Genomic DNA, 26,707 nt, shown 5'->3' on the forward strand with positions numbered 1-26,707 from the left:
CAGTACTCTTAGATACTCGTTCATTGATATGTATAATTAATGTCTTATTTTACATTATTAGCATGTACAATGAATAATTGTACAATTAATATTAATCAAGTATATCATATTATTTCTAACTTATTAATTGAAATAAACAAATGATCCTTTCTTAAAAAGAGAAAATTGTTGTGAAAAACCTTAACATTTTATATATATATTACCTTTTACCTGTAACACAATCATTTATATTTTGTTTTTTTATCCTTGTCTAGTAATTTTGTAAATTCTGAATTAAAAGATTTCTTTCCTTGAATATAAAATGTAAAATAATACATCTTACTTTTTAATTGAGAAAAGATATTCATTTTCAAAATTTCAACTAAAATATTATTTACATAAAACAATTTTTTCTTACAAGTTAATTTTTTTAGGGCAGAAGGATTATCTTTTTATATGATTAAATGACATAAATGTTTTTAAATATAAAAAGTTCTTAATAACTTTAATAATTAGGTAACATTTTTTATTTATACCACTGAATAAATATGTAGAATGGATTTTGCTCCCTGAAACAGAGAATAATGTCATCCATTGAAATTTTAAAAATACTTATACATATTGGTTTTGAAGTTTAAAAATCATGTTCTGTGCTAAAGTGAAATTAAATCAAATCATTTTTGAAACAGCTTATTAAGTGGGCGTTAAAAAATGGATTACATACAACAATATTCAGGAAATATTTTTGTCAAAGCAGGGAGAAGCTCCACTAGCAGTGGAAAAGCCAGGATTGATACTAACAAAACTGATGCTCTGTGTCTGTGCATTGGATTGGAAAGGAATTGTTCATTACCAAATTTTATCATTACAAGTATGCTAAAGTAAAAACCTGAAATGAGGAGTTAATAAGTTGCATTGTTTCAACATATTACAAACTGCACTGTTGTAAATTAACAGCTAAATAACAAAAATCGGCTGATATTAATACTAGAAGTTAATTTTTATTTAGAAAATAATATCAGTTAATAAAGCCGTTCTGTGTTGTTAATTATACGTTTGTTATTGCATGCATTATGAATGTAAAATACAATAGATTGAGGGCGTTTTACCTTGTTTTATTGTTAACATGATTTTTCCATCACTGCAATTTTAAATGCTTATGAATCGATAATGAAGATTGCTTTAAATCTAAATTATGTGTCATATGCCCATTTTCCTATTTAAACAAAATTTAGTTTGATTCAATATAGCGGACAAAGCCCAGCCATAATGCAGATTTTTTAAAATATATAGAACCCCATTTCTTTGTGCCTCCAAATACCTCTCAGATATGCAGTATAAAGCTGTTTCCACACTTAAATAACACCCAGTGTGTATAACACCCTGGGTGTTATACACACACACACACACACATCCAGTGTGTTATACACACTGGGTGTGTATGTGTATGTGTACATATATATATATGTGTATGTGTACATATATATATATATATATACATTTATATGATGCATTAATTCATAACCCAGTTGAAGAGAGGGAGATGTTATTTGTAATAAAGAAGAATATAAATATTTTTATTGTAATATGTTTATTTCAACAGTGGAACATAATATTTTCCAATGAAAAAGAGTTGATTCATCTAATACTTAACTTGAAACTAGCACTGGCTAGCTGCTTAAATACATTACAAGTGAACTAGCAGCTAGTTACGTCTCTGGATTTTAATGATGCATCATGAGAAGGAATGACATGTTGAAACTGTGTTAAGTATGTAGTGGTTTGGTTCTAAGTAACTGGTAAAATAAATCAATAACATAAATCAACTATATACACAGACAAATTAATTAACAGATTATTGGGTCGGCAAGAAAGTAATTTCTATTTTGCAGTGTGAAATAAAACTCCAATATTTTATAAAAACAATGAACTTTAATCAATTATACACGTTCCATTTTGTTTGATAACCTTTTGTCATCTTTCTAGCAACTTCATGATTCCAAGCTCGTAGAACTTCTGGTCCTTGTCAGCAAAAAGCTGAACCAAGTGTGATTTCAGGTCATCATAATTAGTGAAAATTTGCCATTCAGAGTTTTTCAAATTTCAAAATAAATGATAATCTGATGGTCTGAGATCAGGGCTATATGGGGGATGAGACACCACTTCCCAAACAAGTTCTAGTAATTTTACGCAAGTTACCAAAAATATGTGAAGCCTTGCACTGTGTTAGTGGAATATGATTTCTCTGTAATTTGCCAATTCTAGCCATTTTTCTTTAATTACTTCCCGCAGTTTCATTAGTTGTTGACATTAAACATGTGAATTGATCACTCGTTCCTTGGAAACAGCTCAAAATACAAAACACCTTTATATTCCAACCAAGTTGACAGCATAATCTTTTTTTGATGCAATTAAGCTTTCGGTGCCAATCTTCACACTTAGAAAATGATCATTTTCGATTGATGTTATTGTAGACAATTCATTTTTCATCAACAATGATAGTTTGTTTCAAAAATAGGTTAACTTCATTGCATTTGAGATGCATATTGCAAATACTGATTGTATCTCTTTCAATTCATATGTAACTCAAATATCAAACTTCTTAACAAGTCAAAATTTCTTCGATGTGATTTTCAATTGTTGTATGTGATACATTTTACCTCTCTGCAATTTCTCGCACAATTATATGATGATCCAATTCTTCAAGATATTCTCCAAAACAAACATAAAACTATCTATTTGTGAAAACTGATAATTACCTTCTTGCCAACCGCAATAGATGCAAATTTACCATCTAACATGTTAGGCCTTTTCAAGACTATGGATTCAGAATCATTAGTTATTGAAATACTTTCTCGGATAAGGATTACCTTCATCATCATAAGTCAAAACTAATAAATAGTTGTCATAATCAACTGTAGGTCTGAATTTGTAATATAAATATCACAAATTAGGTACAAGCAAACCAAAATTTTGTTAAGCACACACCTATTTTAACAGACCTATTTTATGAGCTGCCTTCATATGAGTTTCTAAAGCTGACTTAAATGTAAAAGACTTTAAACAGTCATTAAACATACACTTCCACTTCCTTTCTGTATGAAAATCCTTCACGTGCTTATCTAATGAAGTCTTTCTATTAAATCTTTTATCGATACAATATTTACATGCAAAACGTTTTTCATTCATGTGTGCTAAAATATGAGTTTCTAATGACATTTTTTTAAGAAATATCTTTGAACAATACGCACAAATAAATTCTTCCTTTTCTTTACTATCGCTTCCTAGGGGACAACAAAGAGTTCTATTACATTTTCCGCAAGTAGGACAAACTTTCTTCATATTGATCTTTACTACAGCATGAATGCTATTTATATGGGTTTGCAAAGCTTGATTGTCTTTTAACTTTTTACCGCACTGATCACACATGATTCCTCTTATTTTATCTTTATGATTCTTAGTCGTGTGACGAACCCTTTCATTTCTATCAGAAAATACCTCAAAACAATATAAACACACTCTGTTACATATATGATCTCTAACATGAGATATATACCGTGTTAAACCATCAAATTTAATGTTGCTGCATATGCAACAACTAAAGTATGAATAACTGATATGTTGTTGTATGTGGTTTACATAACGTTTAGTATCCTTAAAAAGTTGACAACATTTGTAACAAATTAATAAGAGATGAGTTTGAATGTGCTTAAAAACCTTTTCTTCTATTAGTCCGACCACTTTTTTGCAAGAAGTGAATGGACATTCGAATCCATGACTCAAATTTTGGCCTAGAACTTCTTTTTTTGATATCTGTAATTTTTCCAATGGTATTTTCTTACTTAATATATCTTGAAAATATTTTATGATGTCTCTATTAGTCCTCAATTTAACTTCATTACAAGAATTATCCTTGCTACTGTAAAAAAAAAAAGGATTAATCTTAATCAGAAATAACTCAAAAGTTCACATACTTAATAGTGCAGTTTGAGGATCATTCATAAAGTAATCTGCAATAATTTCAAACAAATATAATAATTAAAAAATAATGTTTTTTTTTTATTTATTTATTTTATTTTTATTATTCACTGCTAATTTTGTTGGCAATTCAGAAATACATTTTTTACCTACCATTGCTTCCAGAATAATTTTTACTATATAAAAATTACTTTTATTTAGAAAAAATAAAATCAGATCACGATGCTCAAGTGTTTCCCAAGAAAATATTTAATGCAGTACTAGAGTTATTTTAGAAAATCTGAATTATGCAAAATTAAGTCGACTAACTGGCTGCACTGGTATTCTGTACTACATATTTAGATACACTGAGGATTTCATAATAAGCCCATTAATATACTGTTTTTCCACTAGTCATGAAATTCGAGCTTTATCTGATCCCAGAAAATGGTCAAGAACATGTTCCATATATTTGACTGATTTTTTCCAGTTTTGAATACAAAGTGAACGACTGACAACTGCTTCCTGCAATTTTATGACTCATTCATTTTTCATCACCAACAGACATTCATCATTTGTTAGAAATGGCTATTAGAAATGGTCAAGGCTTCTCTAGTTCACTTTTTATGTTTCTCAGAGACTATCTTTGTCAAGGGTAACAATTTTACAAATTACATTACATTCAAAATATTCACAAATCATTTCATCTACAAGACAGTGAAATTTGAAGACATGAGATATGTGATCAATCAGTAGGGACTTATCTACGTTTAAAAATTTCATACTAGTTTTTTTCCAGTTCTTCATTCAGAACAGAAAATCATTTAGAATAATCTCTGTTATTCTTTACTGATCATGATGTACCACTTTCTGTTTATTTCATTCATGATGATTATCACAATTCATGTCTCCCTTCCTATTTGTCCACAATCTTCTACGGTGAAAATTTCTTAATAACTTCACTTCTAACTTGGTATTTTATATTTAGCAATTTTTTATTTTTTCACTTGTTTTAACGATTATGAAAATGGTAAAAAAATAGATTGTCTCAGACAGGGCTAATACAGCAAAGAAGTTAGCAGGCAATTAGTATTGTTAAAAAATTAACCTCTATGACAACTACGCACAAACCTTCTATCTTCTTTGAATTCTGAATGATCCTTAGACTCGCAAATGATAAAAAAAGTACGGTAATTTTTTTTGGGAAATATATTAGTTATTATTTCATTATAATAAATGATTATTTAAACAACTGTCATGATGTACCCTTGATTATACAGACCCTTAATGATCATGGGTCTGAACAACACGTAATATTAATAAATGCAATATATATAAAAACTTCTGAAGATTGTATAAACTAATATATCAAAATTACTAACAGTGTATTGACTTATTAAACATTTGTAGATTCCCTATATTTGTGATCTTCACTTTTGTGATTACTTTTATAGGTGTGTAGTTCAACGTTCAAGATACTATTAAATAATAATTCATAGGTGCTGTTATGAAACATAAGCCTACAAATAATTTATCCATTACATAAATAAAACCGTCCACATTTCTTCTTGCTTTATTTTATTTAAGGTTCTTAACTATTATATAATCGTATTAATTTTTACAGTTTTTGTTTGCCTTGAGGATAATGTGGAATTAGCTAAGACAAAAAACATAATAAACCAGAAATTACATAATTTTATTACTTAGTAGTAAAATTATTAAGGATAGATGAACTCATACAAGCAAGAACAGCTTGTATGCAAAAAAAAGATTTGCTAGAATCTTACATTTGTTAGTATCACATCAAACGAAATTCTTGATAATATTTCAGTATAGTACTTTAATGTAACGAGACATGGATATGAATAATGGTCTAGAATTAGAAGACTTGATAAAATTTAAAAAGAAAAAGTTTTAAAGACAAACAGAGAGAAGAGAAATTCATAGTAAAATCTTATAATAATGCAAACCAGATCGATAAACCATTTACTAAAGCTTTCAGATTTAGATAATTTGGTAACAGAGGAGTATAGGGTACAAGTACTGCAAAGGAAAACAGACTGGAATACACAACCCTATAATTGAAGATAATAGGCATAATAGGTCATGTTTTCTATGTAATCTTTTTTAATTCGAGAGTCATTCTTGATAACATTGAATCAGAATTCACTTCATAACTCGGTTGAAATTACAATTCAACAAAAGCAGTAATATAAAACCTGATAACAAAACAGAAATTACAACATTTATACATACTATGTATTCACTACCTTTATATCAACACTGGAACTGTACATCACAATAAACAAAACTACACAAAAAACAAAACAGATGAAACTTTTCAGTCTAAAGTTCACTTAATTCTTAAATTTCTAAGTTATCATCTTTAATTGAATCAAAAACAAATATCTGGTTGGAGGGTTACGCATAAAGCCTCTACTACTCAACTGTTAACCACTGCCATAATTTATATATATTATTTAAATAAAGTATAGGATATAGGAAGTATATCGATGTTAAAGTAGCACAGAAGAGTCAGGACATCAAACCACTAAGCCAACACCAAAAAAGTGCTTTATGATTAAATTACTGATTTCTGAAAACCTTAATGAAAAATAATTTTACAATTTATCATGTATTGTACAATCTCCCTTTAACTTATAGTGTTCATTATAATTCAGTATACCTGGAACCACCTAGTATAGTATTTTATAATCTATAACCGTTTTATATTCACTTTTTGGTTATCTGATACACTGCTATTTAATACAACTTTCTTTCTCATTACTTTAAAAGGTAGACTGGTAGAATGAGCTTCTGATTGTTTAGCTGCTCTGTAGATAAGAAACAGTTTATTGATTTGGACACAAAAATAAAATTTATTTAACAAAATGAGTCTGCTGTACAAATAAACATTCCAACCTAGAGATAAAGTTACACAAGAATAAAATATATATAAAGCAGTACTTTAAAAACAAAAAATACCTAGTAATGGCTTCAGAAAATACCACGATTTTAAAGTAAGGTCTGCTTTGAAATAAAAACATAACTGCAAAATGTGGAAAAACTTTATTGCTTAAGCAAAAACTATACTTACTTACTACTTTTCAACACAGCTGCCTAAACTTAAACTCATTTTTCAAAGCTTTTTATTAACTTTTTCATTTCTCTCTTCTGTCACCAATGACTTAAACCACACAGTAAAAACACCATTTTTCAATTTGATATCATTGTCAGACCTTTGTGATACAAACCACTGTACAAAATAAAAGAAAAGAAAATTACTGCTGGGAGCTAAGGCTATTGGGCGGAATATTTTCCAATTGCATCACTGTCACACTGATTTTCTATGTGTGGCTAGGCATTATCATGTCAAAAGAAAATCCCATGAGATAGCACCCCACATAGTTTGCTTTTTACAGCTAAGATTTTGTAACATTTCAAAATATGTATCTCTATTCTCAATAGTTCTGCGATCACTAAATTCAACAAGCAAGACAACCTTTTTGTTCTAAAAATCAGTAGTCTTAAGCTTCTTTACAAACATTCTTATTTAAACTTTTCTTTGATCTAAAAGATGACAAATGCCAACATTGCACTGACTGCTGCTTTATGAATATGTTCAAATAAGAAATCAGGTTTCATCTCTGATAACAATATAATCATATTTCATTTTTGTAATGTTAAAAAAGTCATTTTTCTGAGTGTATGTGTCGATTAAACAACTTCAGCACCCATCTGGCAAACAATTTTTTATCGCTCAATTTTTCAATCACAACTTCATAAGTCAAAGATCGTGAAACATCAACTGTAACAGTGAAGTGCTAGTTTTATCAAATTTTATCAACTCTTTCAATTAAATCATCAGTTATCATAGACAGTCACTATGTTCATTATGAATAAATCAAACTTAAAATAAGGCTAGATAAAAAAAATCAATCATTGCAAAGAACTATTTGCTGAAATTATAGGTAACATTTTTGGCACTGTGTATAAGCTGTGATTCTCTTTTCTACACCATCACACAAGCTACTCATTTTTTATTAAAAGCAAATCCTTCAAAATATTAATTCCTTACATTAACAGTTTTGACTGAAACAATTATATAATTTAGAGAAAAATAAAAATAAAAAACAATATTATAAACTCATACCTTAAATTTTCCTCAGTAAATGAAGATGAAGCACCATGAGTCATTCCATAAATTTCATAATGTATTTTTAAAAAGAATTCTGAATGAAAAATCATTCCGCAGGATGAACATACATGTTTTTCCTTTCTAATATTCAATATATGTTCCTTAAATGATTGTTCATCATCAAAATACATCAACGAACAGTCATTACAGTTATTTTTACCTTCGCTGTGTTTTTCTTTTACATGAATTAAAAAACTGTTTGGGTTTTTTGTTATATACGGACAGAGACCACAACAATAATCACAATGAACTTGTACATGACTTAAGTATAAATCGATATCAGAATATTTTTCATCACAATCAGAACACTTCAATTTTTTGTTTTTTCAATTCAAAATAATGCTTTTTGAGTAAATGTTTTTTAAACTTAGGTTTAAGTCTAAAAACCACTCTACAAAACTGACAGATTAACTTTAGATGATTATACAAATGATCCATTACTACTTTTCGAGAATAGCAATATTTGGTGCATATGAAGCACTTAAATCCAATACGATCACTAGTACCTGGACGTGGCCACTTTATAAAATAAGGCATAATTGAACACTTTCCTTTTAATATATTTTCAGCACAATCAAAATATCTTGAGAATGATTCACTCATTAGATTATTCATATTTAGTTTTTCAACATTACTGTAACACAAGAAGAAATCAATCAAATTAATAAAAACATAATAAGCAATTCAATTGAAAGGATTATTGAACTTTGTTACCTGTCTAACAAACTAGTAGTAGCATCTCTCAGCCTTTTAACTGAAATTTCCTAGAATCAAATACTGGTCAAATTATCCAATTTTCATATACCACAAAATTTCCAAACTGTAAATCCACCACCCTCGCAGTTTTTTTCTTATATGGAGAATTAATAATCTAAAAATTGATAATTAGACCTACCTAAACATTCCATTTCCAAGTTACCTATTATGTAACTTGGGTGGGCAACTGTTATCATGCCATTTTTGGTCAAAATCAAAAACTGGTTCATTTTCAACACTGTCCAGGCAGACATGTTGTCATAATGAAGCAGTCAGTCCCCCACCCACCATCTTCAAGTAACATTTGGCTATTTCTGAATGTGGCAAACCACTCATAAATTTTTGCCTGGTTTAGAGCTTCCTTTCCATAAGCTTCACAAAGCATTGAAACTATTTATACCACTGTTTTCTTTAAATTGAAAGAGAATTTGATGTTGGTACATTGCTCCTTAAAGTTTGCCATTACAAAATTGCAAAAAGCTTTGGGGGCTTAAGAAAACAATCACTCTGTCTGCTGCAATGGTTTCTTATGAATGCTACCTGGCCAACTGAGCAGGGAGGGTCTCTAGTAAACGTACTAACAGGAGAGAGCAGCACTGACATTCAGACAGAAAATAATTCTCTTCTTTTTTTTTGGAGAATAATTCTCTAACCAGAATAACTTTCATCATATCCCAGTGTATTTTTATTTTTTTTTGTAATTTTTCAATTATTTTTAGAATTACAACAAATATAAACTCTGATAAATATATGTAAATTTCATTGATAAATATATACAAATTGCAATAAAAGTTGTTTTTTTTTTATTTATTACACCTACATGTAAGCATTTAATGTAATGAATACATTTAAATGTTAAAAATGGGATACACACTTCCCCATAATTTCCAACATTATGGGAATTATTTTTCATAATTCTCATTACGTTAAACATAATTATTTTCTTCAAATAACTCAAAACTCTCAAAAATAATGTAGATAAGAATAAGTTTTAATACAGAAAAAGATTTAATTTTTATTAAATCTTACAACAGTTTTTTATTATTCTGTTGAGGAAATAACTTTTGTTTGTATTTTATTGCAAAATTAAAATAGGTTTTACTATATTTCAAATGAGATTTATTAAACCAAATATAAGCCATCTTGATCTACCACCTTCTGTAATCTTCAGGTAAAATTAAAATCCCATACCATGTCACTGTAAAACTTCTGAATTTTCTGGATGAAAAACTATGATAAGTGATTATCTCAGGCCTCTGTGAAGCCAACTTTATACGATTAAGAATTCTGAAGACTTAAAAAAATGGTAATCTGATAGTGAAAACCTGTTTGTTAATCTCTCTCAATCTTCAATGGGTCACAAAAGATGTGCAGAGTCTGCTGTTGTCCTGATGGAAGATGATGCCTTTTCTATTGATCAATTCTGGTCACTTATCTCGGTCGCTGTCGTAATCTTTCTAACTCTTGATTAAAAGAGGTTAGAATTAATCATTTGACTCTCAGCAATAGGAGCAGCTCATAGTGAACAATTCTTTTCCAGTCCTACCACACACACATCACTTTTCTTGGCATAAATCCTGACTTTGTCACTGCTTCCAGGAGCTTCACCTTGCTTCAATCTTTTCTGTACACTTTTGTATGTAATAAATTTCTCATTACTCATATGAGCCATTACAAAAAGTGTTCAATTTTACCAATAGGTTATTTAACAACAGTTGAATTTCATTCCATTTCACCAACAATTTTTAGGTGAAAATTCAATTCATGAACTCTTTCATTGTTAAATCATGTGGCACTCAAACATCACTTTTTGGGGTACCCAGCCTTCTTCATGTTTAAAACTGTTTTGTGGTTAATAAATTCTTTGTTACTGATATTATGATTGTTAATGTTCCAATCTTGTTCAATCTTACCCGTGATTCAGTCATAGGCCGACCAGAGCAAGGTGCATCATTGATTTTAAAATCTTCAACTTGAAAACCCATGCATCAACTTTGTGTTACATGTACTGATGCCACAATATATCCCTAAACAACACCTTTTTTAATATCCCAAGTAACATTCTTCCTTTTTCTTGTAATAAAATTTCAAAATGTATGAAATTTCTTCTTTATTTTCACTCATTTTCAAGATGCAATAACTTTTAAATAAACTAATATAAACAAACCTTCCTAAAAAAAGATTCAACAATTTGTCACCTTGCCAAAGCACGCAAATCTTGACAAATTTCATTAATACTATTACATTCATGCAATCCTAAAGCCATTTATCACACTACAAGGAAACTTTATCCTCATGCCAATATATTTTGTGATAATTACTATTTTATTTCATTATAGTAAATATTTATCAGAAAGAGAGCATTCTATTTGTCAATGACAGTTAGAGCAATATTTATTTATTTAAAACAAACAAATTTCAAAAATAACAACCATATCATGTTTATTAGAGAGGAAATAAGAAGTGAAGTTGTTTCTTACTGTCTTCTTCATTTAGCTGAATGTACCATTCCTTATCAGCATTCCAAGTCTTTCAAAGACACTTTCAACCCATTCACCCCATGTTCTAGCAGCATAATGGGCAAATTAGGTAAAAATTTACGCTTAGGTAAAAGTTTATAAGCTCATGAATTAGAATAAAAATTTCTAGCATATCCTTTAACTTTAAACATGAATCAGTAAGTTCAATTGGGAACGGTCCTGGTTAAACTCAATTATATTCAAGATTAGACACTTCATAAAAAGAGGAAGACAAAAAAGTTCATTAATAGTTTATTGCAACTTCAACCAGAAACAGATTAATCTTTTAATTATTTATTAACTGACCTGTTGATCACAATCAGCCATATGTGACAGAAAGATGCTGTAACTAAATGGTTACAGCCAACATGACAAAAAGAATAAAAAATCACTCATAACATGGCATTCCAATCCTATGAATAACAAGCATCCCATCCATGACTTATACAATGAGCAAAATATACTGTTGCATTCTCAAAGTGTGATATTTATAAAAATTACAAATAAACTTTTATGTTTTCTCTCTCTGAAGACTGTATACTCATAGATTATACTCTACTCCAAGTCCAGTCCCTAAAAACCATACAAAAATTCCAATAGTCAAATTTTTACACAAAAACACAATTTATGTAAAAATCAAGATAAAAAGTAAAAACATGATTTCCAATAATGTATTTAAAAAATAAAATTATAACTGAGTTGTGTTTTTGTTTTCTACCACAAACTTCAGCCAAAATACAAGAAAGAAAAATTTATCATCATAATTAGAAAGAAAATAAAATTTTAAAACTATATTTTCTCTTAGTTTTGTAATTTAAATAGTTTTTGAGTAAAATCCAACTACAGGAAAAACATTTTGTAAACAATGAGCAAAGTAGGAAACCAAATACAAACCTTTAAAAACTGCTATACAGAAAGAAAAAATCATTTTAAAAAGGTAGGAAGTAAGATAAAACAGGCTGAAGAACTATAACCCCAGTAGTTTATAAGATATTCGACCAACGTAAAACACAAAATTTGAGGTAAAAAAACAAGTTTTTTTTAGGCCTGTAGTACAATAACTTTGTTGAATAATTAATAAATGTGATAAAACTTTTAGAGAATTTAATTATGAGAAAATTAATGTAAATACAGCCAATAAAAAACAAATAAACACTTTCAAAAATCAGTTTTTTATTGAATCAAAACAGACAAAAAGTAAACAGAAAACATATTATTCTTTCTACACCTAATAAACATTCTTTTTAAAAACAAAAACTAATTACTGAAGAAAAACTTGAAATACAAAATGTATAAAACAATATTTTAGTTTGTATATTCAGTAATTTACATAGGTAAAATTAAATAATTACATAAAAGACTAAATTAAAATATATGTTACTTCAGAAATATTTTTTAAAATGTTATTGTATAGTTTGGCAATACTAACAGCAGGTAGCGTCTCAGCCTTTCATCCTGGTCAGGCATGGCATTTTCATACACACTACAAACCATTCATCTCATCCTCTGAAGCAATACCTAATGACGGTCCTGGAGATACTAACAGCTGGTTAACAATGAAAATTGTGTACTTCATTTGAATCTGTTGTCATAAATTATCATACAGATAAAGAAAGTGTAGTGTTATCATATCATAGTGTAAAAATGCCGTTTCAATTTAACGAGAAATACGCCAATATAATTTTTGTTTATGGATTCAGTAACGGAAATTCTGAAACTGCTAGACATGAATATTAGGAAAGATTTCCTAGAAGGCAGATTCCAAATATTTGAAAACCTTTTCTTCACTATATCAGCATTAATAAACAAAAGTGTAATTTCCAACGAGTTCATTTTTTGTTGAACGCTAAGTAAATCATCGTATTAATAATGAACATAGTGTGATTCAGCATAGCCCACGCACTTGTACAAGACTAATTGCATGTTGCACTGATTTGTGAGAAAACAAAATGCACTGGTTTGTGGCACATCCTATAGAAAGAAAATCTTCATCCTTTCCACCTGCAGAAGGTTCAAAATTCGCAGCCAACAGACTATCCCCGGCAGTTAAACTTCTGTCATTAGCTTCTAACACTGATAAGGTTAATACTAAAGAAGAGTTACTCATTAAAATGTAAAATGCTATTAAATTTATATGAAACAATACTGAGATGATATGAAAAGCCACCAAAAAATATTTTAAGTTAGGCAAAGTACTATGTACATTGTGAAGGAGGGGATTTCAAACAAATGCTGTAACTGAGGTTTGATATTCTGATACCGTTTATCATATATTTTCTTTTTTTATTTTGTTATATTAAGAATAATCTTTATTACGTACAGAATAATATGATTTTCTGTCCATTTTTCATCTGTTTTGCTTAAAAAAACCCATTTTTAAAACTTTTTATTTATTTTTTATTGGCTTTATTTGCATTAATTTTCTCACAGTTAAATTCTGTATAAGTTTTGTTACCAAATCTTCTGCATTAATTAATCACTTAACAAAACTATTGCACTACAAATCTGAAAAAAATTGTTTTTTGACACCAAAATTTGTTTTTTGACACAAAAGTTTGTGTTTTACATCTGATATCTTAAAAACTACTGGAGCTATAGTTCTGGGACCTGTTTTATCCTATTTCCCAGCTCAAATTACATAAGAAACCACCAATTTTACTTCTTAATTTGGGTACCAAAAATTATAGTAGGGCTTCTTTTTATTAGAAGAGCTGAAATCCGAGCAAAACATTCACATCAGTAACTTGAAAACAAGGCGTTTCCAGACCTATATTTATATTTTCATTATTTTTACCAGTAAAACAGGTTCTGAAAATTTCTGTTTCTTCATGGGACACCTGTACATTATTCCAGCATCAACTCTGAAAGTAGATTTTTTAAAACTGTTCCCCTCCTAATTGTTGCAATTATTCTTTTATATATATATATATATATATATATATATATATAAATTTTTTACCAAAAAAGCAATTTGTACTGACTGACTGACTGATTCATGAAGGCCCAGCAAAAACTATTAAAGATGAATTGATGAAAATTTGTGAACATGTTTTTCTTACAGGTAAGTGCACACTAAGAAAGGATCTCTTTAAGTTCAGAGTTTAAAGGGTTAAAATGGTTTAACGATGAAATTTAGTATTTTTTCTAATTTCTCAGTAACAAATGAAGATATAAACTTGACTTTTTAAGTGTTAATATGAATCCTTGTGTGCAAGTTAAATACTCTTCAAATAAGTATCTAAAAAACACTTTTGAGTTTTTTGGAAATTTTATCTTTTAAGGGGTGCGACGGTGTAAGGCGTAGTGGGGCTCAGTCAACACACCCACTACCACTTTACTGTATGTGCAGTGCAACTGGCTGCACCTATCTCCAATAAATTGACTAAAAAGCTGACCATAACAGGAAAATCAAGTAACCATACAGCACAGGTGAAGTCACAACGGGTATGCTAATTAATTTATAAAAGAGAAATATTACGTTAAGCAAAAATTTACCAGTTTGAAATTTTTGTGAGCTTTTATTTTGGGGAATAAAATTAGAAACAGACTAAAAGTATCAAAATCTAAACAAAAAAAAAATGAATGTATAAGAAAACTTACCACATATACAGATCAATATTGGAAGTTACATCTTTATTATTATCAACAACCTCTAACTTGTTAATTACATTTAGTGGATTCTCATCATTATCGCTGGAACAATAAAATAAATCATAAAAACAATATAATTGTTTTCATTCTATAATTTTTTTTACGTGTATATAAAATGACATGTTATGAAGATATACTGATAAAAATTTGTGTAAAAGTTCTTACGATATAATTGCACACTAAGAAAGGATTTTTTGAGATTCAATTTAAAATAATAATTTATTTTCCAAACAAGAATACACTTTTTAAGACAAACAATACAATATCATTTACAATATACAATAGATACAAATTAGGCATAGCGTATGAATTATATAAATACTTCTGTTGACCTAAAACAGCTTGTTCCCTTAGGTTCTAATTGGACTACAACAAGCTCACAAGAGTAACTATAGTTTTCTAATTTAAAACTGATGCAATAATTTATGATAAAATAATATTTTTTGTAATTTAATAATAGTTTGGAAAATTAGGTACTCCTTGAGGACAAGAGTTCTGCTTTAGGAATTACCATCGATTAATGATTAAAACATTGAACTATATTAAAGATACGCAAATGAAGAGAAAAGTAGCTGAATAGATATTTAAGAATTGCTAAAAATTATAGAAATGTTAAAGAGAGGGGAAAACATTCAGTTTGTCATCAGAAGTGAAAAGGTGATTCACAAAAGCCATAAGCTTTAATGCTTCCCTAGGACTTGTAAATTTTAGTCATAATTGAATCAAAAAAGAACTCAACATTTTCATACTGAATGAGCCAGCGCTCAAGAGAAATTCTGAACAAATTTAAACCTAGACTACCTATCACACAATTTTGCAAAAAATTATAAACCTTTGGTACCACATAAGTGAAAAATCTACGAAAACACTCCTTCAGGGGTCTAGGAAGTACAAAATTACCCTTGTGTCGCTTATCTCAGTCAATTAGTCTATATTTAAGAGACTTATCTCCACTCCTAAGAAAGAAAAGTTTACTACCTTATATAAGTGTAAATACCTCAAGGGGAGCAAGTTCAAGTAACAAAAAAAACCAGAATGAATGCGTCCTAGCAAGTATTCTACATATTATACATACATGTTTCTAGCCTACCACTATAGGTAGAATTTTATTAAAATATGCACCACCCCAACACTAAATTCCATATCTTAAACGAGATTCAACCAAAGCCAAGTAAAGCATTTTTTAGAACACCGATCGGGCAGAAATCCCGAAGATAATAAAACTTTCTCACGTAACATATTTCATTCTTTAGACTAGGAATATGTTTTTCCCATGAAAGATTGCAATCAATAGTTTCTCCTAGATATTTCACATATTATCGACTTGATCAATACTACTGCAACTACACGCCGCTATTCTAGAGCAAGTGAGATTATGATATCTAACATACGAGTTGCTAGTTTTCTCACCCTTTAACTGGAAGATAATGTATTTGGATTTAGATAAATTTAACGTACCTAAATCCAAATACATAATCTTAGAGAGTTAAATGGAAGTAAAAACTGCGTTAAAATGGAGTAACTGAAGTTTACTGATTTTTTTATTTCTTTGTAATAAATGAAGATATCAACTTATTTTTGGAGAATATAATCTAGACGTGAATATCTAAAAACAAATTTCTACATTTATCGAAATTCATTCATGAAAGGGGTGAAAAAAGTTAAAAACATTCCGAACAATGATTGCAATTTTTCCCATTTGACTATAATAAATGATATATTCACAAATTACGTGTCAGACCCGCAACATGTGGAGATGCAGTATCATGCACCAAGACGACACCATTGTTAGCTGCCTATGTCGCTGATTGTGAATGGCATGCCGTAACTTACGTAGTTTCACAATAGGCTTCTGCATTTATGGTCATTCACATGGCATAAAATCAATCTTCAGTGTGCCAAACCAATCCCAAAAGACTATGGCCATCAGCCTGCATCCAAATGGCTTCACCTTTGTTGGTCTGGTTGGTGACTCAGAATGACGCCATTCAGACTGTTGTTTTCTCTCTGACGTGTAGTACGAAATCCATGTTTCATTGCCAGTAATAGTTGAATTAAGGAACTCATCACCTTTCTCTATGTAGCACATCAAAAATTCCAATGTAGATCCCCTTTTGATTTTTTGCGACGTTCCGTTAAGATGTGCGGCACCCATCCTGCACAAACCTTTCTGAAGCCTAAATGGTCATGAACAATGTGACAGCTCTTGAAATATCAGGAAAAAGAAGGGCCAGGTTGGAAATCGTTGAGTGACAATCTTTTCTGATTTTATCAACATGTTTCAACAAGTCCTCAATGATTGCCTCCCTGAACATTCTTCATTATGCACATTAATTCTGTTATTTCTAAACCTTTCACACCATTTTCAGACGTTTCTGTCATTCATTACACTATCACCATACAAGCAACCAACTGCCTATGAATTTCAACCAGCTTAACGTTTTGATGGTTTAAAAAATGTATGGACTCCACATATTTTACATTCTGTTGCAACACCGATTTTCCTATTCCTTTTATAATGCAATAACTCACACGTAATCAAAGATATAACGCAACAACTTACAAACAACAATGCAGTGTGTACATTACTAGTGTGGTCATGAACGACACAGATTTGGCGAATCTGTGTTGTGCATTACACATTTCTTTCCTTAAGGTTGGCGACCTCAAGGAAAGAAATTTCTCAGCGGTCTTTACTTTAGATTCCCACATATAGATAAAAAAAAATTAACTTATGCAGAAATTTTACCAGTTTTGAATTTTAGTGATAATTTGTTCAAAATTTTATTTTAGGAAAGAGAATTAAGAAAAAAGAAAAACTATCAAATATAAAAAAATTGTATATGTAAAAACTTACTTCATATACACATCAATCTTGGAAGTTACAGCTGCATTATCAACATAAACAGCCTCTAATTTGTTAACTACATTTAGCGGACTATCATCATTATTACTGGAACAACTATTCTCATTAGAATTTTCTGGATCATCTTCAAACTCTTCTTGTACACAAGAAACTTCATCATCACTATCGGCCTTTTCATTTACATCTGGACTTCGATTACATTCCTGATTATCAAATCTTTCTTGATCTTCGATACAACAAACACTACTTCTGTCAACAGTACTACTATAATCTAATCTGTTATCATGAAGTACAGTGCTGCCTAAAAACTTCTCCTTCTCATTAAATAAATTTTCTGATATTTTTAAAACACTTGTACCTCTATCAGGACTGCATTCATCGATAACCGAATTTGATCGACTTGGTACATCACCAGTGACAACTTTTTCTAATACAGCATTAATTTTAACAACACTAAAATTATTATGTTCATCACTTTCAGTAGCACAATGAGTTTTATTACTTAAATCATCATCTATAACAATCACATTATCATCAATCAGACAGTTTTCCAAATTTGTTTCCGCATCTTTGGCATCCAAAGTTCCATTGTTAAATTCATCACAATTTGATATGAAAGAGACTTTACCTAAAAGGAAATTTTAATTAAATGTACTCCAGTAAAGTCACAGTTCTATAACTCTAAAGATCGTAACGTAAATATACAATTTAAATAAAGAATTTTTTCTCACAAAATAACAAGGCTATTCCAAAATCGAATACCTGAATATAATACAATAAATCAGAATACTTGTTTCAGTAGCCACATAGCACTACTAGAAATACAATGGTCACAATTGAACTATAATCTACATTCCCATCTCCTATTTTTTCTATTCAATGCCAGTAAACCAATATCGATGAAACAAGTGTGTAATCATGACAGATAAATCTATTCAAAAAGTTCATGATAAACGTTCTCAGAATTTAGAACTTTTTAAATGAATTTAAAAAATTTACTCGTAACTGACAAACTTTTTACTCAAATTAATCGAGGTCAAACTTAACACAGCATAAGATTTTCATGGAAATTATTTTACAAGCCAGTAAACAGCCTTACTCCACAGACTGCACAAAGTTCCTTTGTGCCTTACTTCAAGCTGTTCGGTTGGGATGTTTATTACCAACATCTACACAGTCCAATCTTGAACTGAATGGCCAAAATTTCTTCACATAGTATGAAAGTTACGCTATACTGGCTAACCAGTATTTTAAAAACAATTTCAGCAGTTTAATGAAGGTCTCCAAAAGTTGATACTGCGGCACAATAAGTGCATGAATGTGGATGGCTTCTCCATGAAGAAATATAGATTTTAGTTTATGTAACAAAATATTATTTTACTTTTTTACAAACCAAATAGAAGTTAATTTTAGAATTGCCCTCTTTTTTAGTCTAGTATTCTGTTTAGGAAATACATTGACCTAAGTTTGAAGTTCTATACTGAATACATCTGGAAAAATGTAATAAAAATATTTTAATCAGATATATAATTTTAGCTAGTTTTTTCGCATTTTTCAAAAAATATGATTTCTCTATCAATTTTCAGATGTATAGTAAGAATGAGAATGGAAAAAGTAGATAATTTTTCATCTTTTTAGCATGTCACATATAATTATTGAATGCAATATGAAAGTTCATCATTTTCTTCAAAATTTGAAACAAAAGAATGTCCTTTGAAACACACATATTTTGTTATACTTTTTGTAATTTAGGTTAAAAATGTCTGAACAATGAATCGGAATGGGAAAGTTCTACATTATTGCTTGATAGCAATAATACTGACCCTTAGAGCTTGAGTAACCCATGAACTAATGTAGAATGCAGGTAATTTTATAAAATTCAATTTCACAACAAAATTATTAAAGGATTATATTATAAACTACTATTACCACAATAAAGGTAGTCCTGGATTTTCAGAAAAATACATATCTAGGTCAAGTAAATTTTAAGAAACTGTGCATTTAGAAAAAAGAGAACTGACCAAAATGTAGCAGGAAAGCATTACAATTTTAAACAGAACAAACATTCTTCCCCTGAATTTTGGTTTGAAATAAATTTTGGTCAATTTTCTGAAACGAATTTATTTTTTATTGACTATATTTCAATCAATTTTCTCAGAATTAAAGTTTCTACAAATTTTACTAGAATTATTTATTTCTTTAGTGGCAATTTAACAAAGTTAATTTATGGTGTTGAGGCAGCACTGCTGCTCTGTAATGTGATATTAGACATCAGTAGTTTTATAGTTAATGCACAACACATATCCATACAATACGGCCGAGCCACCAATCTTATACATTTAATCTTACTTTTATAGTATCATTAAGTGTATCAAATAATAAATATTAATTCAAATCAACCAACACTTTATCTACAGTTCACTTAATACAACCAACATAGGGGGGATACCTAAAACATTTTTTTCAAACCCATTTTCTGGATTTTGAACTATTTTCTATCAGAAACTCAGTACACACAGTTCTAGTACCTGATATATTCAATTTTTCAGGTAAAATACATATAAAGCTGATAAATTTTCCCCTTCATTTGGTCCAAAGAATTTTAATATAGGCCTCGTTTTAAACTTTCAACTTTAATCTGGGAGGGGAAAATATTTCAACAGCTGTACCACAAAAACAAAGCATTTCTGAATATATGTATAAACAAAACATTTTGCTAACATTCCAAATCAGCACCCAAATATGGTTATAGTGCAATTCAGAATTTCGCTACATAATCATCATTTAGTTATACTGAATAGTCATTACTTACAGAACCATAAACTGCAAATATTTCTAAATTGCATTTTTTCATTAGTTTATGGGTAAATTTTTATTCATCATACACAAGAAATGAATTATTTTATCTGAGATGTAAATGTATCTAGCTTCACCCAAAAAATTTTTATATTAATCAAGATCATTACGAAGAAGTTTTATATGTATATAAATGCCATTTAAGATTTATAAAATGACAAAAAAAATGCAGATTCAAAGTTTCAATTCCAAATATACATATAAACATTTTATAAATTCTTCTGACAAAAGAAAAAATTGGCAACATGTTTTACAAATTTCAATTTCACTAAACTATACTCATTTTGACCATCTGGCCATCATTAATTCCAATTAATCTTGATTATTAATCACTATATGTCAATTAAGGTTTGTAGGAGCCCTGGGAGTCTCTTGGGATTCCAAGGTTTCTGGAGAATCATGAGTAATTTCACAGAGCAAAAAAATTATGATTGTATGAGGGCCAACAAATCATAATACCAAGAAAATACAGTTTTCTAATGAATAGATGAATGTAATCGATTTTTCTTCGATTTTTATTATATAATTAAAATAAAGCAAATAAAATATTTAGCAAGCACTGTCTGACATATAGGTATTGAAAACAATTTATCTTGTGTTAAAATCCATCCAGTAATCAAGTAATGCTGAAGGAGAAAAACACAACAGAAAATAAAATATAACATATTTAAAAATATTACCATCATTTTTCTGTAATTCAGAATTATTTGAAATTATATTTTCAACATTAACTTCAGTTATTTTACAGTCCTCATAATATTCATGAGGTGATATTTTTACAACACTTATATCAAAAGGATCTCTCACATTTATATCAGCTTTATCATCATCATCTACAACTGAAACCGAATCATTTTTATGATCAGTATTTTGCAGAAAACAATCTGCACCAATTGAACCACTTGGCACCTAAAAAAAATAGTAAAACCCAATATGAAGTATTAAAAATTAACATAAGACAAATCAGTAGAAGAATAAAAAGCAGATTAGAAATAGAGTAATTTAATTTTTTTATTAACAACAATTACATAACTTGAATACATATATATATATATATATATATATATATATATATATATATATATGTATTCAAGTATTGTATACTGTATACTTATATATTGTATTGAATAATGCATATTATGTATATATATATATATATATATATATATATATATATATGTGTGCCCCTATATATATACAGGCACACACATTTATATTATTTTAAAAACAATTATTTAACTCCACAATATACACACAGTTAAAATAAAAGTTAAAAAAACTCACCTATCTCAGCACTTTCAGAATTTTTACTCAATCATCAGCATTTATAAATTGGACATTATTATAAATTATGAGGTGTGGTTCAAAAGTAAGAGCCAATGAGTTTTAAATAGCGATTGGCAACACTGATTAGTTCCTGCATGCGCAGTAGCTTTAAGTGGTATGTTGGGTATGTAACTGCCACATAGTCATCAGTTCATTATTATTTGTCTTTGCGAGACAGTATGCTAAAATGAGTGCAATAATAACAAATTCCACAAGTTGTGAAGTTCGATCAGCGATTAGATTTCTGAATGCAGAAGACATAATGATACTGAAATTCACTGTTAATTGTGTGATATAGGCCTACTGCAGTGAGTGAAGGAAAAGTGAGGCAATGTTGTTTAAGTTTAAGAAAGGCTGTTCAAATTTTCACATCGAACAGCAATATGGAAGGCCTAGAGTTCATACTGACAATCTTGTTAAATGTATGAATGCAATGCAAGTGAAAATTGTCACTTTACGATTAGTAACCTTTCTCTAGAATTTCCAGAACATCAAAGACAACCTTTTTGAGAATTGTGACTGACACTCTAAGCTATCATAAACTGTGTACACGATGGATGCCAAAAATGTTGGCAAGTACTCGCAAAGATCACAGAATGATATATGCACATGCTTTTCTTGATCGTTTTAAACATAAGGGAGAGAAATCTTTTTCCATATTGTAACTGGTGACAGAATGTGGATTTTGTATGTCAATGTGGAGACGAAACAACAAGCCATGAAGTGCATCACTCTTGTTCACATAAACAAAAAAATTCAAACAAACCCGGTCTTGAAGGAAAATCATGGCAACTGTATTCTGGGACCAAAAGAGTATGGCTCTTGACTGATCTCATGGAACCTGGAACATTCAATGCATCACAAGTTTATTGTGGATACTTTCTAAATTGCGTTGTGCCATTCAAAACAGACAAGTGCAATGCTGAGGTCAGGAATTGTTCTACACAATAACACACATTGACACGACACTAAAGCACAATAGAAACAATTCAAAAATTCAGATGCAAGATGTTGATTATCCCTTTACTGTCCTAATCTCGCGCCCAGTGACCATCTCTTCCTACACCTCAAAAACTCGGCTGAAAATCTCAGTATAAGTTTCTAGAATCCTAGGTGGCAGAATTTTATACAGTGAATTTAAAGCTTGTTTCACAATATCAAAAGTATTTGTAATGAAATGGTAACTATGTAGAAAAAATTAAGTAAAATTTAAGTACTTGAAACACTGATAAATTTTTCATTATTTCGATTGTTCTCATTTTATTAAAGATCAGCCTTTACTTTGAACCACATCTCATATACAGTTAAAAATATTTAGTTGGAATTTTTAAAAACTTCATTAAGTATGTACTAGTGTCATATTTAAAACTTCTAATATCCACTGTCATAAGATAATGAATAGTATTTATCAAATTATAAATTGTTACATCGGGTCTACCAATTTAAACACATCACTGGATAGTAGATACTGATCCAAGAAAGTAGATACTGATCCTAAGTAGTAGATACAAAACATATAAATGGATATAAGAAATGGATATTATAAAACATATAAGTGGATATATGAAGTTTTATAATGATACTAGTACATACATGCTTAAGTTTTTCAAAAATTTAAATATATATTTTAATTTAATTTATGTGTAATTTATAAAATTTGGTGTGCTAATGAAGTAAAAACTATTATTGGAGCAAAAAAAGAGGTGCAATTGATAGTGAGTTCTTAGAACCTTATCTGGTGCATTTCAATAATTATTTTTTAAATAATTTATTTGATAGTGTAGCATATAATGATGAAAAAATATATATTATATAAAGAAATTATATGTATTTATTTATTTTATATAAAGAAATATCTAGAATTTTTTTTTAATTAGACCCCAGACCTAAAATGCAGAAAAGTTTTTTGAAGATTTTCTTTTTCTCATTTATCAATGCCTTGATTGCCATCAATGCCTCTATCAATGAGGATGTTAGATGATTTAGAGAAAACTTTACTGAATCAAATTTATTAAGCTTAACCTATATATGAATATTTTTGAAACATCTTTCTTAAGATTTATTCCCCACCTCTAAAACCTACATATATTTTTTTGGCTCTACCTTTTTATTTTTTTATTATAAAAAAAAACCTTTGCTGCAAAATCATGCTATGCTTTGGCAGCTTTTGTTTACACATAAGAAAGTAATCCTAAACACAAATTAATCCCAAATGTTCAAAGACTGCTAATAATTACAACTGTAAAATTTCCATAGAACATTTATAGTACTTTTTGGTAGTGAATACCAAAAAATACTAGATTGGTACCTTCCAATGGAACTGCAAAGACTAACAAAAAGTAAAGAAATTTTAAGAACTTATGAAAAAATTCTATAACATGATTTTCAGAGAATACATAAATATAACAAACACATGAAAATGACCTTACAACAAATTCACTTACATTTAATTTCCAAGACTGGTCTCTTCAGAAGAACACCTGAGCATTTTTGCAGTCTGTGAAGAATCTTTCAACAAAATCCAACTTTCCAACACAAACTATACACACATATTTTGGTAATGGATCATGTTCAGTAACCTGTAGTTAAATAACTTAATATTAAATTCATGACAGTAGTTCATTTGGCTAAAATATTTTTATACAGCTTAAAATTAATTTAAGAGAACAACCAACTGGGTGAACTAATTTTATGATTTCCCAATGAAAACAATTTCAGAAGTTATAACTTCTGTAATTCATCTAATTTGTTCTATGTTCACATATAAATGAACGTTGTTCCAATCTGAACTCATTTACGGTTTGTATAAGGATCAATAAAACAATCCAGTACTATTCTTCGGTTTGTTACCAAATTACATTACTTTTACCAAATCTTTAAAATCATTCAAAACAAAACTGTTTTGGAAATCAAACACTAATTATATTAAAGTTGTTTTTAGAAAATAAATAAATTATTATAATATTTATAATAAATTATTTTAAGTTTAAAGAATAATAATAGATGAATTTAAAAAAAGTATAAAAAACAATATATTATTGTAAAATGGAAAAATAGTTTATCTTTCCAACCTGTGATGGAGTGGTCACCCAGAGGTCTTTGCCTTACCTTGAAGATTTTATGTTTAAATTGTAGGCAAGCTTGACATCTTTCATCATTAAATTTCCCCTATCATTAAAACTATCACCACAAATAAAATATAGCAACTTTATAACTAAAGACTGATCATAGTTATTTCAGGGAATAAAAAAATTTTGCCATGACAGACAACATGGATCAACAGGTTATTTCTTAACTCCAAATTTGGATTTCTTAATTTACCAGTTACTAATAAACAACAAAAAATGTAATATTTACTCTAAAATATGTTCTTCCAAAACATAAAATGAAAATTATTTGTAAAAGTATATTTAGACACTGATCTGAAATCCATTTAAACTCTGCCACTGCTAGTTTTTTAAAACAGGAAAAAATTGTTCTTCTACTAAATTAAGTGCTAGAAATTATAATTAAAAGTTAAAACATGGCCACAGATTTATCCATTTCGCAAAAAGATTTAGTGAAATCAGGAAACATTTCAATTATGTACATAATGAATATACTTACAATACCCAAATGTTTGAATATTTTTAAATGCAACATTAGTTTATGTCCTCGTTCTTCAAAAATGTGAACATTGGAAGAACTTAATTTAGTGCATAACCTGCAATAATCACTTCGCCGCATTATGACACTTTGATATTACCCTTGAAGAAACAGCAAACAACAAATTAAAGCACAGCAACACTAATAGCTTCCTGACAGCTAAACCCCCGCATTTAAAGCTTAACAGTTGACTATGTCAATTAAATTTCAATGAATCATTTACTGGTTTCTTAAGTTTTTAATTTTACACGATAATTATTTCTAATTGGAATGAAATTACATCTGAGCTCTAAGCTTGTTTTTTCAACAAGAAAAACTGTAATATTAGTGGTACTCATTACCATTAAACTTTCACTACAGTAGAAACAAGGTTATGACAGTACTGCCACGAGTACAGTACCATAACGCTTAATCGCAAAAACATAATAATTTTTTCAAGTCATAACTGTACTATCCGTTAGGAAAAGTTATCAATTTTACTACTATCCATTAGCAAACATTTATAGACGAGCGAGTGTTCAAGATCCCAAGTTTTTGGCTAATTTTATTCAAGAGATCGAGAATGAAATATAACTCTTGCATGCATACGCAGTAATACTTTGATTTCTAAATCAAATGGAAATAATGAAATTTTCTCACAGTTTCCAATACGTTTTTGTACTAATTTGCAAGGCATTTCTCCCGCCACCATCCCATTCTGTCGCCCTAGAGCATAAGACCGTATGTTTGTACCACAAACGGAACGGCTTCGAATCAGTTTAGCAACAGTGTCCTAACTAGCTCAACTAACTAAGCATGGTGCTACACACCATTTGCTTCGTATCCCACCGCTCAATTGTCATATATTCTAAAATGGGTAGGCACACCCCGTCAACTACTAAAATATATATGACATTCAATAAATGAAATTTATCCCGTCAAGACAGCAATACGCTGCCATGCATATGTCGTTTA

The 26,707-nt window shown here is 29.3% G+C and overlaps 1 protein-coding gene across 1 annotated transcript; it reads right to left on the minus strand.

The window, feature by feature from the left end:
- Positions 1-1,551: 1,551 nt before the first annotated feature.
- Positions 1,552-25,834, minus strand: LOC142320786 (uncharacterized). Its single transcript, XM_075358766.1, has 6 exons — positions 25,715-25,834; positions 21,463-21,691; positions 17,918-18,554; positions 15,010-15,102; positions 8,090-8,768; positions 1,552-3,898 (listed from the first exon to the last, which is right to left on the minus strand). The coding sequence occupies exons 1-5, from the start codon at positions 25,832-25,834 to the stop codon at positions 8,435-8,437; spliced, it is 1,413 nt and encodes a 470-aa protein (XP_075214881.1). The 3' UTR covers positions 1,552-3,898; positions 8,090-8,434.
- Positions 25,835-26,707: the final 873 nt, after the last annotated feature.

This window comes from Lycorma delicatula, chromosome 3 (genome assembly GCF_047948215.1).
Source record: "Lycorma delicatula isolate Av1 chromosome 3, ASM4794821v1, whole genome shotgun sequence".
Taxonomy (NCBI): Eukaryota; Metazoa; Arthropoda; class Insecta; order Hemiptera; family Fulgoridae; genus Lycorma; species Lycorma delicatula.